Source organism: Python bivittatus, unplaced genomic scaffold (assembly GCF_059951505.1).
Source record: "Python bivittatus isolate LINGU-HERP-01145 unplaced genomic scaffold, Pbiv_v1 ctg000330_np1212, whole genome shotgun sequence".
Taxonomy (NCBI): Eukaryota; Metazoa; Chordata; class Lepidosauria; order Squamata; family Pythonidae; genus Python; species Python bivittatus.
The window spans coordinates 37,414,371-37,436,533 of record NW_028277058.1 but is presented as its reverse complement, the minus strand read 5'-3'; the positions used below and the strand labels follow the sequence as shown (position 1 = coordinate 37,436,533).

General features: G+C 36.1%; 1 protein-coding gene across 2 annotated transcripts in view; it reads right to left on the bottom strand.

Moving 5' to 3' along the window:
- Positions 1 to 22,163, bottom strand: part of TMEM184B (transmembrane protein 184B) — a 38,384-nt gene that overhangs the window by 6,145 nt on the left and 10,076 nt on the right. For both annotated transcript variants that reach the window (XM_025170006.2, XM_007433455.4), the window contains exons 3-7: positions 20,823 to 20,988; positions 9,557 to 9,647; positions 8,510 to 8,585; positions 3,768 to 3,859; positions 1,855 to 2,024 (exon numbers count right to left, since the gene is read on the bottom strand). In XM_025170006.2, the coding sequence (XP_025025774.1) occupies positions 1,855 to 2,024; positions 3,768 to 3,859; positions 8,510 to 8,585; positions 9,557 to 9,647; positions 20,823 to 20,988 (595 nt within the window). The remainder of the gene's footprint in view (positions 1 to 1,854; positions 2,025 to 3,767; positions 3,860 to 8,509; positions 8,586 to 9,556; positions 9,648 to 20,822; positions 20,989 to 22,163) is intronic.

Below are 22,163 nucleotides of genomic sequence, written 5' to 3'. Positions count from 1 at the left end.
GATGATCACTGATTTTGGTTCATGTTTCCATTCATTTTGTTATGTTAAACCTTGTATTTTGTTTTTCTTCTTTTTTTTGAAGGCCGTGACATATCTCTTTCATCTTGGAGTGTAAGACATGAAATAATGATTTTAAGTTACAGAAAAACATATTCCCATTGAAAAATAAAAGGTAAGAATAGTTTAACAATGAAGCCAATTATCTAAAAAGCTTCCCTTCACTTGAAGCCTTCAAGAAAACCCTGGACAATTATCTTCTGTGGATGATTTAATTTGGATTACTGTATGGAGCATGGGGTTGGACTCTATGATTTAAATGTTCCTTTTCAATTCTATGATCTTAAGTACACGTGTTTCCATCCTACCACAGTTTATTCCCAGTCTCAAGGTATAATATAATGATAAAAAATAAGAGTATAAAATATAATTAGTGTTCAATTTTGTTTTTAACTTCTGAGTGCAATTAATATCAAAACCAAAATGAAAATAAATTAACTAGTTAATCACTAAATGCTTGATAAAGGAGGTGTATTTTTACTTCTTCCTAAATGATGGGAGCCAAATGTAGCTCCTTAGGACACATACTCCATACAATCAACTCAAAAAAAGTTGCAGTTGACACACTAGCTGGAACTGTGCAAAAGTGCTGCTCACCCCAACTGCAAATCCAGTTATAGTTGGGGGTCAAAGAGAACTCCCAAACTGTAAGCCTACTCTTTCTGGGGGACTCCAACCCTTTCCAGAGTTGATCTCACCCCAGAGTCCAACTTTCTCCTTACAACAGCACCTCTGTTTTCTCTAGATTTAATACCAGTTTGTTTTCTCATACAGCCCATTATTGAGATTTAGGCTGCATTCAAGGGTAATTACTTCTTCCTGGGAGTTAGAAGGTAGAAAACAGTAGAGCTGAATGGCATCCTATTCCAAAGCTCTGAATGACCTCTCCCAGTGGTTTCATGTAGATGTTAAACAGCATAGCAGACAAGATAGAATCCAGTAGAACACCACAGGTCAATGCCCTAGGTTACTGAATCATAGTTCTCCAGAACAACCTTCTGAACTTAGGATAACATGAATCCGAATCACTGTAAACAACATCCCCTAGGCCAATGTCTGATGGCCTAAAAGAGTAAACTAAAGAAATCAGTTCATATCAGAACTGAGATCTTCACTGGTAAGGGTCTCTGGCCATAGTTCAGAAAAGACACTGTTGATGGTATACGTTTAAAAAAATTAAAAATCCTTCTATACCTGTATACACCATCCAAAGTCCAAAATGATAGCTAAGCAGACTCAGAAAAGTAATTATTTATATTACACAAGGCATGATGATATCAAGTTTTCCCTAGCCAGTCCAGGCTTTCACTTCCTATGTTTTTTTATGCTAATCTGAACAAAAAGCATTGGTATGCTAACCATTGGTTGATTATGAACATGGTGACTGATCCAGAAAGGATGCTAAATTCAAATGGGGGATTTATTAAAAAAAAGTGTAGCTACCTGCATAAACTACAATGAACAAACTCAAGTATATAGTTTTAAAAACTGCTGCAGGATTGATTTGTTTGTTTGTTTAGCACCTTCTATTCATGACAACTGGGAACCATCTGATTCTAAAACTGCCTGGCACTTGAATGAATGAATTGCCTTATTACACCATAGTGGAACTGCTCGCAGGATTAAAAAAAGAAGTCTGTATTACAGCTGAATTATAAATGAAGTTAACATACAAAATGGCACTGGAAATGAAAAAAATCAAGAAAATGTAACATATATTGTTCAGTTGTAACAATCTACTAAATGTTCCCAATTATTCCTGCTTGTGAGTTTTAGGCATGTGCATTAATACCTTACCTTGCCAGAAGGACAGGAAAATGACAGACTTGACCATGAAAAATTTTAGGACAGGACTATAGGGGCTGAGTAGTTCACGGGTGGCAAAATAGAAGAGGAAGAGGGCATACAGAGCCAAGCTGACTGAAATATTGTAAATGATTGTCACATAGAGATACCCGCTTGTGACACTGTAAAGAAAAAACAAACAAACATGTCAGATATTTTTAGTATTGTCTATCTTAAGAAAAGTTACAGTATAGACTTTACCTTTATATACTTATCTAAGTATACCCTCCAGTCACTAAACAATGGTCCATTGCTAAGAGGCACACACAGTATTCTAGTAAGCCCAATTCAAAATATCTTGAATTGCACTAAACAGAGTCAACAGTGGTGTTTTACTGAACAGTGAAAACAGTAAAAGCGAAAATTGGAGACATGGCATTATGACTGAATCTGCATATATCTCCACAATATTCCAAGAGGTGGTAGTATGGGAGCTGCATTCAACTCAATGGCTATTATATCATGCCAAAAGGCTTTTTTTTGTCCCCACTCACTATTTAACATCTATATGAAGCCACTGGGTGACTCCATCATGTATTAGGACATGGGTGACATCAGGGTGCTAATGATGCTTAACTCTTTATTTCTTCCTGATGCCAGAATCAGGTAGAACTGTGCAGATGCTGGGCAAATGTCTGGAGAAGTTAATGGTATGGATGAGGGCCAAGAAGCTGAAACTGAATCTTGTCAAAATAGAAGTGCTATGGATTGATGGTTCCCAGGTCCAATAATTGGGTTAGTGCTTTGTTATGGGTGAGTTTGCACTCCTCTTACAGAGCTAGTATGCTGCTAGTACTCTGAGACTTAGCCAAAACCACTCCTAAGGTGATAAGGTTATCTGATTTGACCACTGTCTCGCCCTTGAGGATAACAAGAAGGCTACAGCTTTCCATTTTGCTATAGCTGCAGCTCCTTCAAGACAACAAGAAGGCTGCAGAGCTATCACAGAATGGACAGCTGGGTTGTTGGCAGAAATATGATTTAGGAATTATATTACACTGGTTTTAAAGAAATAATATTGATAGGCAACATATATCCAGTCCAAGATCAAGGTGTTAGTGATAACGCTCAAATCTGTAATGCCATGGGGCTTTGATGTCTGAGGAAGAACTAGATCCTGTATACAGCTGCCTTATTAAGATCTGCTAAGTGGTTTTGCTCAGCATATCATCATTGGGAGCAGTACGCTGTGTGAATTTTCTGACTGTAGCACCCTAATTATGGAATGTCACTCCCCTCTCCAGAATTTAAGTCATTGCCAACACTTTTGTTCTGAAGTCAAATGAAGATCTTGCGATACTCATCTAAGGTTTTGAGTTTAAGATCAGCCCAGTTTGTATTCTGGTTTATTGTCTTTTATTTCTTTTATTCTGCCTGGATGCCTAGTAATATAAGGCACTTATATTCACATAAATATATGTGTGTGTGTGTGTATGTGTGTGTGTATGTAGGTATGTATGTATGTATGTATGTATGTATGTATAGGGCCTGGAATAATCTGAAGAAATACTAATTACAAGGGAAATAATGCTTGACCAATGCACAGATCCTAATATATTCTTTTTTTCCTATGTTGTGCCCATCCAGTCTCCAACAGTATAAAATATAATGCTAAAAGAATTATTTGGTTCTGATCTTCTACCTCTGTCTTGCTGTTGTTGTTGTTATCTATCTTACACCTATGATCCTCTTTTCCTCTCCCAATTCTTATGGCAAGCATTCATCTTTACAAAAACTAGTTTCTACTCAAAGCTTTGTTTTGCTGGTGGATGATCTAAACAGAGAGACTTAACTTGACTTGTTTCCATGTGTCAGGTATGTGTTATTTAACAAAGAATCTCTTTACAATTAAACTCTTTACTTACTCAAAGTCCCCATCCTGGTACTTTCCAAATGCCTGAAGAACAACTGTAATAATTGCCATGAGGGGCTTCACCACACAGAACTGCAGTGTGGCCTGGAGGAGAGGAAGACAGACAAAATGATAAGAAAGAATATACAGCTATGGGCTTCCCTAATCTCTTACCCTTTATGTGTAATTCACAAAATTGCCTGCCAGCAGGGTTGGGAATTCTTAAAGCCATGGTCCCAAGACATCTCAATGACATAAACCTAGGTTCTTTAACCAAGGATGAAACAGCACTACCACATCTAGGCTGCAAAACCCAGACAACTTCTAGATGATATCTAGGAGATATTGAAAAGTTTACTTATTTGTTGTCATCCAGATTTTTGCAGCCAAGATATGATGGCCCTAGTGAAACCACAAGATAGTTTAAAAGGAAATCCTTTTTTTTAATACACACACTAGAAACTGCCTAATCAGTCAGACAGAAAAGAAAGCCAAAGAAAGGGAAAAGTTTGTTTGTGATAACTCTTGGGTGATGATCATAAGACTTCAAGGAGATTAAAAATCCAAGCACAAATCAGCCAGTGAGTCATAACCAACTTGTGAACTGGAAAATGTCAAGCTAATTGTTAAACTGTGCATTTGAGCTTCCTCTTCTTCATTCTGGGGACTGTTTAATCATTTTCCTGTAGTCCAGTCCCACAAGTGTTTATTTTTAAACACTTCCTGGTGAAAAAAGTATTAAGACATACTGGAAGAACAAGTGGGTGCAAATGACCTAGACAATTACCCTGTCATCAGGCAGATGTCTGAGAAAGAGACGAATCAAAGCCTATAATGGATCTGGTGCTCTTCAGAATCTCATCACCCGCCACTTTTCTTAGGCCTGAGAATGCCATTTTGCCCTAGGCAAACAGAATGCCGGGAGCAAGCACACAGCAGCTCCTTCTTCCTAGAAATGAATGGATTGATGATCCAGTCAAACCTGTTGTTTCAACAGTTGTTTTCAGAGAAACCCTTTGTTACGCATAGAAGCAATGTACATACATTTCTTCATGGTAATCTTTTGAGTTGTAAACAAACATTAAAGGATCACAACCTTTTTGTTATAATCTTCCTTCTCAAACATAAACTGTTCAGCACACATAAACATTAAACGTATTCATTTTAATACGCACAAATTGTTACTTAAAATGAACTACTAAATTCTTCAGAAATTTGTCACTAGTGGTAAATCTGAAGGGCATTCTGCAGCATCATTATACATTTAAATACAGACATTCTAAGCAATGAGTCACCCAGAGTTCCCCCACTGGGGGGAGATGGGCGGGCGAGAAAATAAATAAATAAATAAATAAATAAATAAATAGGTTCGCCTTAGTTAGATATTATTTTTATAGCTTCCAATTAAAAGGCTATTTGATCTATCATACATTGAACTTATTTTTTAATAATTAAAATTATCCTTTTTTTAAGAATGGCAAGATCCAAGAACTTGGTGGGAATCCCGGTACATTTAATCTCACTGACCAGGACACAAGTTAGCTTTAATTCTCACCAAGCTACAAATAATGCATCATCTACATATTCCCTCCTCATCTTTTCTGGCATTAAAAGGCTGGAAACTTTCTTTTCCTTAAGTACAAACAAACAGATTATCTCACTTCTAGACCATGGTTGAGCTTTTGGTAATGTGACAACTCAGCATACCTTTCACCTAGTAACTAGTATCTTTTCATTACAGCACACTGACATCACAGGATACCAATCTTCATTCATAACCTCTCAACTTTTGAAGAGAGCCATATTTTTGATATCTGCATCTAAATGACCATAGGGTATCAGTATGCTTTATAATGCAGTATTTTGCACAAATATGTCCAGTACATTTTAAAAATATGGGACACTTTTTTATGTGGGGTTAGAATATCAGCATGTATCACCACATGCTAATGCCCATTTACAGGGAACAAAATGGAAAAGGCTCATTGGTAATAAGCAAAATGGATTTTACATTCAAAGTACAAGCAGAGGCAAGATATATAGTAATGTTTACTGTCTCTTCAAGAATGTTGGGGCTAAAGCTCCCAGAATGTCCAGCCAGCACTGGCCTGTTTGGATGGAAATTCTGCGAGCTGTGATCCCAATACATATATAGAAATACAAAAACAACTCATCATGCAGAAAAAAAGGTAAAACTTCCTTCAAATCCAGGTAAACCTTTGGTAACTTTTGGGCATTTCTGTGTAAGCTTCTTGGGAATAAAAATGGTTTACCACTGCTGCCTTCTCAGATTTTTTTTTTCAGCTTCCCACTGTAGCCTACAGCTCTGGGATTTCTTGATGATTTCCCATCAAAATGGTTCAAGACAGATCCAATCCTCCCTACTTTTTTGTTTGTCCAATCCTGAGATCAGCTAGGATTGGTTAGATGTGAAGGAAGAAGAGTGAACTCAAAATAATTACCGCAGTAGAGGCAATAAATCACACTAAAAATTACATATGGTCAAGTCATACAATATTTCTATATTCCCATTAAATGGATATGACTGTCAATATCATTTGGTTGAAATGAACCATTACTTCAGAAAAACCATCCTGACATTCTAGTTCTCTTACTGTTCCTGCATCAAGTCTCCATATTTTTACAGTGAAATAGCAAGTCAGTTTGTTGTATTGCTGAGGGCTTCTCGAGGAGATATAATGAACTGAAGACAGCTGTGCAAAAGCGGAGCCAACGACTGCGGCAAAGCCAAGGAACCAGTGAGTAGACTGGTTCCATGGAACCTCTCCGGATAAGGAGAGGACAGGAGATCACCCACATGTGCTCTGTGTGGCTGCTCCCCATGAAAACACCACAGGACATTGGTTTTCCGCAGGTTTGAGCATCAGAAGACGATGGGATTAGTCATCTTGCTCACAACTGCAGCGGAGACTTTCAAAGGACGCTAAGTTCACAAACCTCACTTTCTAATCACTTTCAGAAATTGCTCATTAACTACTTCTAAGCTATTAGAGACCTTCAGAATGACACGTTTGAAAACGCCAGGTGAGTCTGCCTTTAAGCCTGAACAAAAGAAAATTTTAGTTATAAGCTTATGAATTTAAAGAATCTGAAATAAACAGCAAAAAGCTAAACATTTTGATCTTAGAAAGTTATAAATGGACTAATGGTCCAGATAAAATTGGAATATTGAAACTTTTACAATAACATTTTATTTTTTTTATTTTTTAATTTTATTTAGCAATTTATATGGCTGCCCAACTCACTCACAGTGACTCCGGGTGGCTTGCAAGAATAAAAATCCCAAATACAAAGCCCACTACAACCCACCTCCAAGTGTATAATTAATTTTGGAATTAATTATAAAGTACAAATGGCTTCCTGTGGGAAATAGATTCTGTTTTGGTTTTTACAAGATACAACACAGAAAACAATTTCATGATTTCAAAAACTGGACACTAGAGGGGACTAAAGATTTTAGGTAGAGGAAAGATATACAGGCCTGCAAGATGGTTATGACAATAAAAATACTGAAGGAGACTTTTGAAGAATAGAATCAGAAAATAGTAGCTACAATATCAACAGACAGTAATGCTATCTGCTTCATGGATAGGTTATGTCCAAAAGATGTTACTGAAGAAATGTCAGATGTAGAACAAATTTTATCTGACAAGATAGAGATGGTATCGAAAGTGGATTTACAACTGACAGGCCAAGAGAATGATTTAGAAAAGGATATTTCATTGGATCTACAAAAGAAACTGGCTGAGGTTTTAAAATTTAAAAAGGAAATTCAAGTGATAAACCAAGAGAGTGACCTGGATAATTTTTTCCTACTGGATTTACAAAAGAGGCTTGTTAAAGCCTTGAAGAATTCTGTGAGATGGGGCAAAGAAGAAACGATGAGAAATCAAATCCTACGACAACATTTGAATAAACTAAAGATTAAGACTGTTAGAAGTAAAAGGAAGGAATATAAAGTTGGTTTATTTGATCAAGGTTAAAATAAACTATGCTGTTATGACTCCCTTTTTGGGCTTTCTGCTGACACCAGGACTGAAGAGATGATGTTTTATGGATTTGTTTATAGATAAGATATGGGATAGGGGATGAAGAGATAAATGTCTGTAACTTTAGAGAGGGTGAAGAGTTACTAAATTTGTTTATACTTGTGATGAAGGTTGGAAGTCACTTTTTACTTTTCTGTCTTCTCTTCTTTTTTTCTTTTTCCTTGCACTTTTACTCCTTTTCTTTCTTTAAGTTTAGTTTGTATTAGATTTTACTATTATAATCAAACTTCTTAATAAAATTATATACAAAAAAAAAGAAAAAAGTTTCTTGTATTGCAAAGCTCTTGGCTGAAAAGTGAAGTGACAAGTCACATCAGTAGAACAAGTGAAATTTCAATTCATAATTTCCTGTTCCATATTTCACACTTCATTTCAACAAACTCATGGCTAAATGGGAACTAAGTAATTCTCTGTCTTTTTCCTCATTTCTAATTTTCAAAGTTGTCACACACAAAGGTCTAATTTCCATAATTACTTGTATGATTTGAAATTAAAATATTAAGGGAGAACAAGGAAAGAATTTCCTGGATACATTCACTCATATTAATCAACACTTATGTCATACCTTTAGCAATGAGATAAACCTTAGATAAAGAATCTCAAGAGATCCCCTTTGAAATATACCATGGGGGGGGGACCCTTGTGATAGTACCTAGTTTTTCAGTTTGATTTTGTCAATCCATACCTGTTTACAAAATCTCAGAAAACCAATGGAATACGTCTTTCCCCATAAGCAACAAGTCCCATACATACAGCTGGACCTAAAAGCAACAGAACAGTATGTCTGATTAGAACAAAATAAGAATTTATTAGCACTTGCTTAAAAAAAATAGATATATGTTTAAACATATAATAAGGGGATGATAATACCTCGTTTACGCAAAAATACTGTATAATACCTCTTTTAAGCAAAAATCTATCTAAGGAGTAAATAAGCAAAATAGGCACACAAACTTTTCTTTCACCATGCTTTCTTATGCCAAATTAAATCTGGAAGATTCAACACTTCTTCCACTGCTCTAGGACAAAACTTTCACTAATTTTAACAGAGCTACAGTACATTGTTTGTATTTCTCAAGTTCTCAATGTGGAACTTTGTTAATTTCAATGTTAATTTGAAATAGAAATAGAGACAGAAATGGTGTTGGACGCTGAATGCTTAAAATGAAACGCCGGAGGGAGAAAGAGCAAAAAGGCTACTAGTGGAATTTGTGTATAATTCAGTTAATCAACCAGCTGAGTGCAGTTACTGTTACAGTGAACAAATTTTATTCAGTATCAGGCACTGTTTTTATTACTAGTTTCTTTTCCATTTGGTTTCCTTTTATATATCACCATGAGTTGCAATTAGGTGGCTTATAAATAGAAATCACCATCTCCCTGTCAAGTACTCATTATAGAGGAGATAGAACAAATTGTATGATTGATATCTTTCTAGTTTTTCTCCCACCAAACAGAGAATGATTATATTGCAAAGCATCTGAAAGAGGTGCTTTACAAAACATGGGAGTACAAATGAAGCATTTCTCTTCAAATCATTAAAGCAGCTGCATCCTTTGCAAGAGCAGAAACAATTTTCAGCTGTACAAGCCTTGCAAAAGACAAAGGTTCTTGAACCATTCAAAGAGAATCATTCACAATCCATATGTTACAAGGCATCTCTTTCAATTGTTCTGCAATCTTAAAACATATAAAATATACATATGTATATATTTAGATACCAAATACTCACTCTATAGGCTTTCCTCTAATCTCAGACATGATGGAACTCTCTCCACCAAGGTACTCATAGCAGAGGCTAAGGAAGTTGTAGATGACAAAAGCTGCAAAAACAAACCAACCAACCAACCACAGATTAAGCCAGCAGAATATAACTCAGTATAAGCAAAATATCACTGTAAAAAGAAGCCACTGTAAGAATGACTTTTTGAAGAATGCCCTTCATGATTTTTGTATGTGCTTGTGATTTATTTTAAATCTGCTGTTTCAATAACGGGGTGCACTCTTTTAAATGATTTGTTAAAAAAACGATTTAGAGAGATGATGGATGTTGCTAAAAACTATAACACAGAAGTGCCATTATTGGCAGCTACTGCCAATTTACCAATTATTGGTAAATAAATAGCTCAAGACAAAACAATTTGCTTGTTGCCAGGACCAGCAGACTGAACAGATAAGGTGGAAAACAAGCAATAAGGAAACCCAGGCAGCATCTCATAATACCTACCTACCTACCTACCTACCTACCTACCTACCTACATATATACATACATATAATGTTCATTAAGTTAAATTAGAAAACAACCAATGCTTTCACTAGACAAAATATTGTTTCATAGTTATTCCAAGTGAAGCACCTTCAGCAAACAAGTTAGGTTCTACAGACAGTGACCTCTATGTTCTATAAAAAGAAATCCAGATCAGAATTTTAGATAACTGGCACCTAACTATTCAAGTAAGGATGCACATCAAGCCTATGATTCAATGTTACACTCCCAAACCAGCAAACCAGCCATTCCAGGCTAGTTATAGAATTATTTATTATGAGCATTGACCTGTTCTTTTAGAAAGTGCTCTGCAACCAAAAGAAAAACTGCAGCATTTAACAAGTAACATGTTCAGATGTCTTTTTCATTGCATCTTAAATATATTTTTAGAATCACAGTGCTCCCTAGTGTCTATGACACTGATAGTATATTCAGTGAAGAAGTGTCTTAACAAGGTCTGTTATCCAACTACTAACCATGTACTACATGGATAAACTTGTTCATAAAAATAATAAATATCCACCCTCTAGGATAAATCAGCATATTTTGGCCAGGTCATCACATTTAAAAGAACACAGAATGCTAACATGGCATTTACAAGTTCTTATAAAGAGAATAGTACAAATTCCTGCATGCCTAGAATAATGGTGGTTTCACAGCACTCATAATACAATTTGGTGAGTTCCTAATTCAAATCTGTCTCTATTCCAAAAGCAGTAGATGCCACCTCCTATCCACTATAACAGCTTACAAGTCTATTGTCAAAATTACTGAGAATACATACAAGAAGCCTTTCAGCACCTGAAATGCCATGTACTACTATCAAGATTATCATTAGCTTTAGTCTTAGTTTATTGAATAAACTGTTATGAAATAATAAACTTCTAACAATATAAGCTAATTTTAATAGAACATACCTTCTCAAATAATCCAAAAAGAAGAGAGTCATTCCTTATTTGGACCCTATTTTATTTGGCCATTAGCTATGGTGTATCTTTTCCCAATTTATCCTTGGCCAATTGATTGTTTTCCACTGTTTCGCCAAGAGACTATTGATGGATGTTTCAAGTAAGGTGTCACATAGCGTATTGAACTGCAGATGTGAGGGTCTTGATTAAACAGAAAATATTGTTTAATCCTGTAATTATGTTGTGTGCTCCTTAATAAACACATGGATCTACTGCAGATGCTGCTGTGATTCAGTTCCATAGTATTACCCGCAACTGAGATAACATGTGCAGGATGATGGCTCTTATCTCACATACTTCCTTCTTTGAGAAGAATGTTCTTTAAGGTACTTAATGCAACTTTTATCTGAGATTCAAACTAAATGTGTCATGCTAACAACACTTGCAGTGATTATATCTCATTTTTTTCTTCCAAAAAATTAATAAAAGGAGCATGGGGGTGGGTATGGAAGTGATTTTCACTGAGACAGCAGAAAAGAGATTCTTTCCTCGGGCTAATAACAGGCAGGGGAGAGAGTTATTTTCTTTGGACCACAATAAAAGATTTAAGCCTTTTATGTCTGCTCACTTTGGCTCTGAGAACATATGACCCACCAAACATAATTGTTGTATTTCTGTACAACAATAAATAAAGAATAAAGCAAAGCGCTTTTAAAGAACTTAATATTGAATGCTTGCTGCCACCATAAGGATTTATTCTACTAAAGTTTCAAGATATACTAATTCAAATAATACTACTAAGTGTTAACTCTGAGCAGCCTCCTTTTCAATTATTTATTGGAGAATTCTGTATGATTTAATGGATAATAAATGTCTTCTAATTGTGACCAAAATGTTGGTTCAACCTAGAAACTTCAGAGATCTATAAAACAAACCCAACTATTCGTTCGAGGAAGAAACAAGAAACCATGCTGTCCAGGAGGCTATCCCCTTTACCCTCTTAGAAAGCAAGGATTACTTACAATAATGTATTTACTTATTCATAAATAACAAACAATATAAGAGCAGTAGTTCATCACAAGAGGTTTCCACCAGGATACAGCAATCATATGTCCATTTTACCCGGAAAGGAATTAACTTCCAAGAAGATATGCATAAGTTTGCATGGAAATGTCTGCAAGTCACTGGTCACAATAGTCTTTATTGTCAAATATGCTTATTATTTAAAAATTCCAGAAACACTATTTGTCATCAGATCACTATCATCAGACCACGGTAAGAAAATTAAGAAATAGACAAAAAAGCAATGGGGGGGGGGGAGGTGGAAGGAAGAACAGAATACATTTGGTTTGAGTATATATTTTAAAACACTGATTTAAAATGAAGTGTTGAATATGTTCATTAACATTTGTATAAGGGCAGTCCAAAAGCAAAATAAATAATCTCCCTTGAAATGAAGACAGATCCCCATCCTCTTTTGCTCTTGCTTTTTCTAGAAAGAGTTCTGAAAAATTCAAGAGCAGACAACACAGAAGAGGAGGGGGAATAAACACTATTAACACACAGGCTATTGACAACCTGGCAAATTTAGAATGTGGGCTGACCCTCCAAACAGATGTTATGATGTTTGCAGTCTCCCTAAGCGAAGCAAAGGGAATAATAACTGTTGCTAGGAGATGAGATCCACAAAACAGCAGGCTTCCTGCTATGACTTTGTATATACACATACAGCAATGGATAGGAATGGGAAAACTCAACCAAACAAAGGTAATTTCTGACTGTTGCTTGCTTGATTTATATCCTGCCTTTTTGGGAAGGTTTAGGACAGCTTACAAAAAAACTCTATTCATTTTATTTGAACACCAATAACTCTGTGAAGTAGGCTGGACAGAGTGTGTGTGACTGGCTCAAAGTTACCTGGTGAGCTTCCAGGCTGAGTATATATTTCTGCCATCAGGTATTATATTCCAGTGCACTGTTATCAATATGAAGGGCCCCACATTTCTCTCAAATAGAGAATTTTGGGTCCTCCATAGTCCCTTGTGAAACCAAGATTGTCATATCCCATCCCAAGCAAAAAAGCATAGCTAACAAACCCAAAATAAAGGAATATGGCCTAATTACAGAAAGAAGAATATTACACAAGATAGGCAGACTCTAAAGGCTCAAGCCGCACTTCAGAAATCCAGATGAATGAACCGGAGGACTGGAGCAAGGCTACAAAAAGCAGTGTCTCCAACAGTTTTCAAGGGAGAATGTTTTATACTGGTGTTCTCAAATCTTCGCCCCAGCTGGTGTGCAGTTGTCTTGCTCAGAAAACAGAAGTAAAAGCAATTATTCTCAAAGATCTCTCTCCTACAGTCTTATATTTCTGCATATTTCAGTTCTGATATTTGACATTACTCTGCTTCGGCCTCCCTTGGAGTCAGACAGTATGCTAGAGAATCTGCACTAGTGTTGTAGGAAACAAGCCTCAAAGTTTACTGTGGATTGGGTCTTTGCATGTCTTTGTGTTTGGGCCTGGCTCAGTGGATATCTTGGCTGAGCCACCCTCTAGTCATCCTCTTCCTCTCAAGATGAATCACCCATTGAGGGCATGACATCAATTCCCTTAAAAAACAGCTTGTCTCAGAAGAAACAAAAGATGTCCACGCCAAAATATTTTAAAGATCATCATGTTCTGGAATGAGAATATCTATTCTCTTGAGTTGTGTGATCACTTTAAGTAACTAGAACATTTTTAAAAAAATAGGAACGACATTTTTTCAGCTGAAGATAATGAATACAACTGCATTATTTTTAGACTGATGGTTTTCTGTGTCAAGTGACTGCTCCAGAGGGTGGAGAAAAGCACAACAGGATTCTTGGCTTGATACTAATCAATAGGGAAGAATTAATTAAGGAAACTGGAAGTATCAGAAACACTCAAGAGAAAGTCACCATGGAATGATCTTGACTTTAATGGAAACTAAAACTGACTACAATCTAGTATGTATCTTGGAGTTCCAAAAAGTAAATTCTATTGACTTCCTGGGAAGCAATGGTAGACTGAAGACGGCTCTGTGAAAGCGAAGCCAACAACCGTGGCAGAACGAGGAACCAGCAAAAGGATCGGCTCCTCGGAATTCCTCTCGGGAGAAGGAGGACCAGGATTGCCCACAAGCACTCCATACAGTGGCTCCCTATGCCGAGACCATAAGATTTTAGAGCTCTGGGCACTAGGAATAGCCATCTTTGCCTAAGCCACAGTTAGAAGCCTTTCTAAAGGACACTGGGTTCACATACTTCCTTTCTTAATCATTTTTGGAAATTGCTTGTTAACAGCTTTGTGAATATTAAGAACCTTCAGAAAGGCAAGTTTCATTACCCCTGGTGAGTTTCTTTCTATCCTTGATGAAAGAAGTCTCTACGTAAGTTTAAGGACTTAAAAAGAATTCTTATTTTGGAATAAACAGCAAAAGGGTGATTAGAATGTTGATTTTGGGGTCAGAGTGACTTGAAATAAGATTTTGAAATTAATTATAAGAATCCTTCCTGTGGGTTGTTTAAAACTTTATAAAAAACACATATGAAGATTTTCAAATGAAGTGTAAGGAACCTTCCCGTGGGAAAATGATTAGAAAGAAAATATGATAAGAGATGACACTGAAAGTTAGACACTAGAGGGAACCAGAAAGAACTAAAGATTATAATTAAAGGAGAAGAGGCTTACTAATACAGAATGGAGCAAAGTAATCTGACTTTGGAAGAATTCAAGGATATTTGGGAACAATGCACTTAGAAACTACTCTTAAAGAGTCTGTTATTACAGATGGGGAAGAGATTTTACTGGACAAAATAGAGACTGAGGCTGATTTGAGTGTGGATCTGAAAGTGGATTTAAAAGTGCCAGGCTACAAGAATGATATGGAAAAAGATGTTACACTAGATTTACAAATGAAATTGGCTGATGTCTTCATAGCTAAAAGGGACATACAAATAACAAATCAGAAGAGTGATTTGGATAACTTTTCTATTTTGGATTTACAAAAGAGACATGGTAAACTTATGAAGGAGTTCCTGAGAAGAGACAGAGAAAATGGCAAAAGATCAATTTTTGGGACATTATCTAAAGGGATTAAGGCTCAAGATTTTAAAAAGTAAACAGAAGGAATACAAAGTTGGTTTATTTGACGAAGGTTAAAATATATATGTTGCTGTTTCTGGTAGCAATTAATGGAGTTTTTACTAGGACTGAATGACTGAGGTTTTAAGGATTTTTTTATAAATAAGAGATAAGATATGGGAAGAAGAGATCCTTTGCTATATTTTTAGAGAAAGTGATTGTTTATTGTGTTAAAAGGAAAGAAAAGGAATATAAAACTGGGTTATTTGATTAAGGTTAGAATAGATATGTGGTTACTTCTGGTAACTCTTAATGGACTTTTGCTGATTAGGATTGAATGACAAAGTTTTAAAATCTGTTTATAAATAAGAAATGAGATATGGGAAGAAGAGATTTTTTGTTTAAGTATTAGAGAAGGTATAAGTTACTGAAATTGTTTGTACTTGATGGAGAAGCCATTTCTTTATATATCATTTACTTTATCTTTTTTTCTTTTTCTCTGCACTTTAAAATTTTTCTTTTTTCTTTTTTTCTTCTTTTATTTTTCTTAGTTTGTATTAGTTTATCTTTGTATTTGTAAATTTCAATAAAAATTATTAAAAAAACAAAAAGTGAATTTTATTTAACTCAGAGAAATGAGAAGTAGGACCCTATGGTAGGAGAAACTAGTGGGAAAAGGAGCTCAAAATGGGTAGAAGTTCCTAAAGAAGGAGACATTAAAAGCATAATTGTAAATAACTTAACTTATAGAGGAGAATATAAAGAAGCTGGTGTAGCTATACAAAAAACTTAGGGAAGACCTGAAAACAAAAAAGGATATATAAGGGAATGAAAAGAGGATGACCTTTGTGACCTCACAAAGATGGATAGGCAGCCTGGAATTGTAGAGCTGCAGTTGGGAAAGAGAATGCTCATAATGAGTTCAGTTTAGCAAAGGAAGCAACAAATATCAAAAAGGAGTTTTTTAGATATGTTCAAAATAAAACAAAAATGATTTAGTATACCAGCTGCTCAATGACAAATAAGTTGCAGGAAGGCAGATTCTGACTGAATACCAGAATGTTAACAGTAAGAATAGTTTGACAATGGAACTATTTATGCAGAATGATAATGGACTCCCCTTCATTGTATGTACTGAAGTGGAGGCTAGGCAGCAATATAGCTTTAAGCTGAACTCCTGCAACAAGCAGAGAGGTGGATTCAAAGGCATGTTTCCTTCCAACTCTATGATCCTATGATCTCTCTGAGCAACTTCAAAAGTTCTATAAAGTAAATTAAAATTGACTTTTTGAAAAAAAAGTGCTACATTAAAGATAATCTGATGGATGGGGGACAGCTGGGGGGACATAAAATATTTTTCATTTATTTTCTGCAAGTATTTTACTAACCACCTCTTTTTCCTAAAGGAATTGTGGCTACATTTAAATCTATGATATTTGGAAAGGCCGCTTTCTCTAATGGATTTCCAGTTGATTGGTAAAAATATATTGCTTTTGCTTTACTGGAGATACTTGCTGAAGCTTTCCTAACAGACTGTTATCTTCTATTTTAACAAGGCTTATATTATGGCCTTCCCAAACTGGAAAGGATCCTAGGTTTTCCATTCATAAACTATTTATTTAAAAAACTGGATGCTCAGATTTGCACACTACATTGGCCCATAGGTTACAGTGTATACTTCTAACCAGCTTAAATTGATTTCATACAAATCCATCACATTCTAATATTTGATTTCTAATTGATGTAATAGTTAATTATTGACAACATTTATGTCTTTTGTACCAATTTACATTATTTGAATAATAACAACTGAACAATTGTGTCAATTGTCTGGACTGCTTCAGTAACAGTGGATATGTCCTATTATTTTGGGGTAGGTGGTAAAATCTGAACTAAAATATTGCCTACTGCATCCAATGTCTACTAAATGGAAGCCTGTAAAATTGAAGTTTTACTTAACTGATAAATCTCCCTTTTAGGGATATGTCTTACATTTACCTTGAACTAGCTTAGTTCTGATGAAGCAGGTTTTAAAACTTTTGCAGGACAACTCCAGGTTTGATTTATGTCAGAATGCTTTTTTGCCATCCATCCATCCATCCTCTATCTATCTAATGTTATAGATGCTTTTGAATTTCCATATTGGTTAAAGTCATGTGAGACAATTGTAGTTTCTATGTCAGCAACCTATCTTTATGGGGCTGAAGAATATAGACATAAATGACACTACTTTTTATATTAATTATTAATTCATTTGCAAGTAAACTTGAATGTCCTTTTTAAAATAAACATGATTCTTTTGATTTTAAAATGTGGTTAATACAGAAAAAATATTTTATGTATATCGACCACCTCAAAGAATAAGGCTTGGATGTTTGCTGATGGAGATACAGTTAGAACTTTAGGGCATGTAGTTGGACCTGCTCTAATACAGGTAGTCCTCATTTAGCGACTGCCTTGTTTAGCTACAACTGTTCACAATTATAACAGTGATGAAAAAGTAACTTTATGACCAATCTTCACATTCACAAGCTTTGCAGATTTATAAAGCAAAGGAACCCCTTCATGGATCACTGCCTTGTCATTGTGAAGGGGCTTGCGTAACTCAGTGAAGGCATGAGCTATACCGTGCAGGGCCACCCAAGACGGACAGGTCACGACAGAGAGTTCTGACAAAATGTGGTCCACTGGAGAAGGAAATGGCAACCCACTCCAGTATCCTTGCCAAGAAAACCCCATGGACAATGTCAAAAAACCCCAATAGAATGGGGAAGACTAGAGATCTCTTCAAGAAAATTAGAGATATCAAAGGAACGTTTAGTCCAAAGATGGGCATGATAAAGGACAAAAAAGGCAGGGACCTAACAGAAGCAGAAGAGATTAAGAAGAGGTGGCAAGAATACACAGAAGAACTCTACAAGAAAGATCTTAATGTCCCTGATGTCCATGCTGGTGTGGTCACTGACCTTGAGCCAGACATCCTAGAGAGTGAAGTCAAGTGGGCCTTAGGAAGCATTACTAACAACAAAGCTAGTGGAGATGACAGTATTCCAGCTGAGTTATTTAAAATACTAAAAGATGATGCTGTTACAGTGCTGCACTCAATATGCCAGCAAGTTTGGAAAATGCAACAGTGGCCACGGTCAGTTTACGTTCCAATTCCAAAGAAGGGCAATGCCAAAGAATGCTCAAACTATCGCACAATTGCACTCATTTCATATGCTAGCAAGGTTATGCTCAAAATCCTACAAGCTAGGCTCCAGCAGTATATGAACCGAGAACTACCGGATGTACAAGCTGGGTTTCGAAGAGGTAGAGGAACTAGAGATCAAATTGCCAACATTCGCTGGATCATGGAGAAAGCACGAGAGCTACAGAAAAACATCTACTTCTGCTTCATTGACTATGCAAAAGCCTTTGATTGTGTGGATCACAACAAACTCTGGCAAATTCTTAAAGAGATGGGGGTACCAGACCATCTTACCTGTCTCCTGAGAAATCTGTATGCGGGCCAAGAAGCAACAGTTAGAACCGGTCATGGAACAACCGATTGGTTCAAAATAGGGAAAGGAGTACAACAAGGCTGTATGCTGTCACCCTGCTTATTTAACTTATATGCAGAGTACATCATGAGAAATGCCAGGCTGGAAGAATCACAAGCCGGAATTAAGATCGCAGGGAGAAACATCAACAACCTCAGATATGCAGATGATACCACCCTAATGGCAGAAAGTGAAGAAGGACTAAAGAGCCTCTTGATGAGGGTGAAAGAGGAGAGTGCAAAAGCTGGCTTGAAACTCAACATTAAAAAAACTAAGATCATGGCATCCGGACCCATCAATTCCTGGCAAACAGAAGGGGTAGAAATGGAAGCAGTAACAGACTTCATTTATTTGGGCTCCAAGATCACCGCAGACAGAGACTGCAGCCATGAAATTAAAAGACGCTTGCTCCTTGGGAGGAAAGCTATGGCAAACCTAGATAGCATATTAAAAAGCAGAGACATCACCTTGCCGACAAAGATCCACATAGTCAAAGCTATGGTTTTTCCAGTAGTAATGTATGGCTGTGAGAGCTGGACCATAAAGAAGAATGAGCGCCGAAGAATTGATGCCTTTTAACTGTGGTGCTGGAGAAGACTCTTAAGAGTTCCCTGGACTGCTAGGAGGTCAAACCAGTTAATCTTAAAGGAAATCAACCCTGACTGCTCATTGGAAGGATTGATAATGAAGCTCAAGCTCAGATACTTTGGTCACCTAATGTGAAGAGAGGACTCTTTGGAAAAGACCCTGATGCTGGGAAAGATTGAAGGCAAAAGGAGAAGAGGACAGCAGAGGATAAGATGGTTAGATAGCATCACTGAAGCAATGAGCATGAAACTGAGCAAACTCCAGGAGGCAGTGAAGGACAGGAAGGCCTGGCGCGATATGGTTCATGGGCTCATGAAGAGTCAGACACGAATTAACGACTGAACAACAACAAGAAAGCAAAGGAAAGCTTAAGTAAGATGGTAAAATCGTGATGTTTCACTTAGCGACCACTTCACTTACTGACCAAATTGCCAGCCCCAATTGTGATCACTAAATGAAGACTACCTGTATTGCCTATTTGAGGTTGAAATTTACAGAACTGTCAATGTGATTTAAGCAATTGTTGCTTATCATAGATGCATATGTTCTATAGAATTTGGATAAATTCCCAGTATTTGAAACTTATCAAAATGTCAAGAAATATGGACTGTTGGTGCATGGGAAACAACCAAAATAATTATTACATAATAGGAAGTGAAATCTACATCTGATCTGCAACAATGTACTTTACTGCATATATGCTGACATATTAATATTTAAATTAACATTTCCTTTTGAAAGAGAGGTAAGGAAGCTTTCATGCAACTTATCGAATACTGTGATGTTCTGTTTATAACATGTATGACTAAATAAAAATCCAGGTATTTTTTCCTTATTTATATCTTGCTTAAATTTTACCTTTTTAACTTATTGTCGTCAGCATATATACGATATAGTCTATTTAATGAAATGCATAATTTTTATTTGTCAGAGTCCTGAATTAGTTGTCATCAAAACTGCAGAAATGTAATCCCTTTGATCTTGCTCCTTGGCTGCAAATGTTGTGGCTTCTTCACCTGGTTTTGGAGCAATGGTTCATTATGACTTAACAGAAAACTCAATGAAGCATTTCTTATGTCAGAGGAAATACTGGCAAGTCACCAAATTCAAAGGAGCCCTGCCTCTGGGAATGTTCATCTTGAATTCTTGTAGCTGTGTTTCTTAGTGCCAATATTATTTTATTTCATCTGAACTGCTCTCCTGTACAATGGGAGAAAATGCCCAGAGAAACTGAAATACCTATCAGCTTATATCCAGCTTCCTTTTCTACATAATGAGCAATATCTACTTACATTAGTCAGGCATCTCTTTCTCTACTGTGGAAAACATCATAAACCTCATCTGTAAAGAAGGAATTTTCTCCCAGTATCCCAGCCGGCTGCTTCAGAGGATTTCAACTCTGGAACCCAGGAAGCTATTGGCAATATGTGATGCACTCAGGGTGGGCTTATGGGTATCTTATTATCTTGGTCAGAAACTGCATGTACTTTAACAGAATCAAATGTAAGAGACGCAACATGGCATCATATTTTTAATATAATTCCCATTCCCTCCCTTTTCCCACTTTCCATGCTTTCAAAGACCTTACCTTCATAGCAATCCCGTACTGTGCCAAAGTAAACATAGTACTGGTCATTGGTGAAGAAAAGGAGACTGAGCCATGAGTCAACAGCGTAAATGGGAACAATGAAAAGAATCCTGACAATATAGCGTTGCTCATTGGGGCAACTGTAGCAGCGAAGATGCATGTAGATCTAAGAGAAAATGGAGACTGGGATCAGAATCCAATCACAGAGAAAAGCAAATCAATGAAAAACTCAGAGTGGAGAACCAGAAACCCCAAACAAGAGTACGTTTCCCTAGCTTTCTTATATTGAAAGATAATAATTTAGTCAGATTTATTCACTAGAAGTTCTGTCTTTACTCATTATAGTTATATTCTGCTTTTTCTCCAGGAACTGAAGGTGACATACATCATATTTCTCCTCTAACTTTATCCCAGAAAATAATCTTGTGAGATTTACAACACTAGTTAGTAAACATACAACTTACTCCAAAATTAATTCAATTATATTATCTATAATGCCTTTATTTTAAGTTAGAAAGCAGTTGTCTTGCAGTTCATACAATATGAAGACGTAAACTTTTGTTTTCAGTGAAATTCCAGCAATATCACAAAACTTAGGAAGTTTGCCAATTTAATGTTACAAAAACAGAATTGGGGATTTTAATGAGATTATTTTCCATTGGGGTTAATTTTAATTTCAAAGTGTACCCTTTTATGCACGAATTTTAACCTAATAGGATGTAATCTATGATTAGTCACAAAACTCTGTCTTCTACTGAAAGATAAGGATGGTAAAGTCAACTAGTTTCACTATTAGACCAGTCAGACACAGCCTACAACCTGATCAGTTAACGATCTGAAATACAATGCATAATTTCAATATAGTACTAAAACACAAATGCACATTGCATACAGCAGATTATTCCCAACTTTGTGTTGTAGCAAAGCTTTGTATCATACGATTACTGTCATAATCCTATTATGTTTTTGGAAACCAAAAACAGGAAATACTACAACACACCTTTTAAATTTGCAATAGACATTATAAAGTCAATAATTACTGTACATCGTGCTCTCACAAGACAAAAAATTCAACTTTTAAAAAAATTGAAACATATACCTAAAATACTGTTTAATTTAATAGCATATCTCCACTGCAAGTTAATATTTGGACTGGTTGGAAAATGTTGACTATTAATAGTAATTCTGAAATAGGGCTTTTCCTGGGCTGAATGTTTTTTCTAGACAGCAAAATGCCAAATATTTCAATACAGGAACTACTAAAAAAGAAAAAGAGGTTTGGGGTGCACAAAACAATTTGTTTTGAACCATTTTGAGTGTGAAACTTCATGTCATATTCCA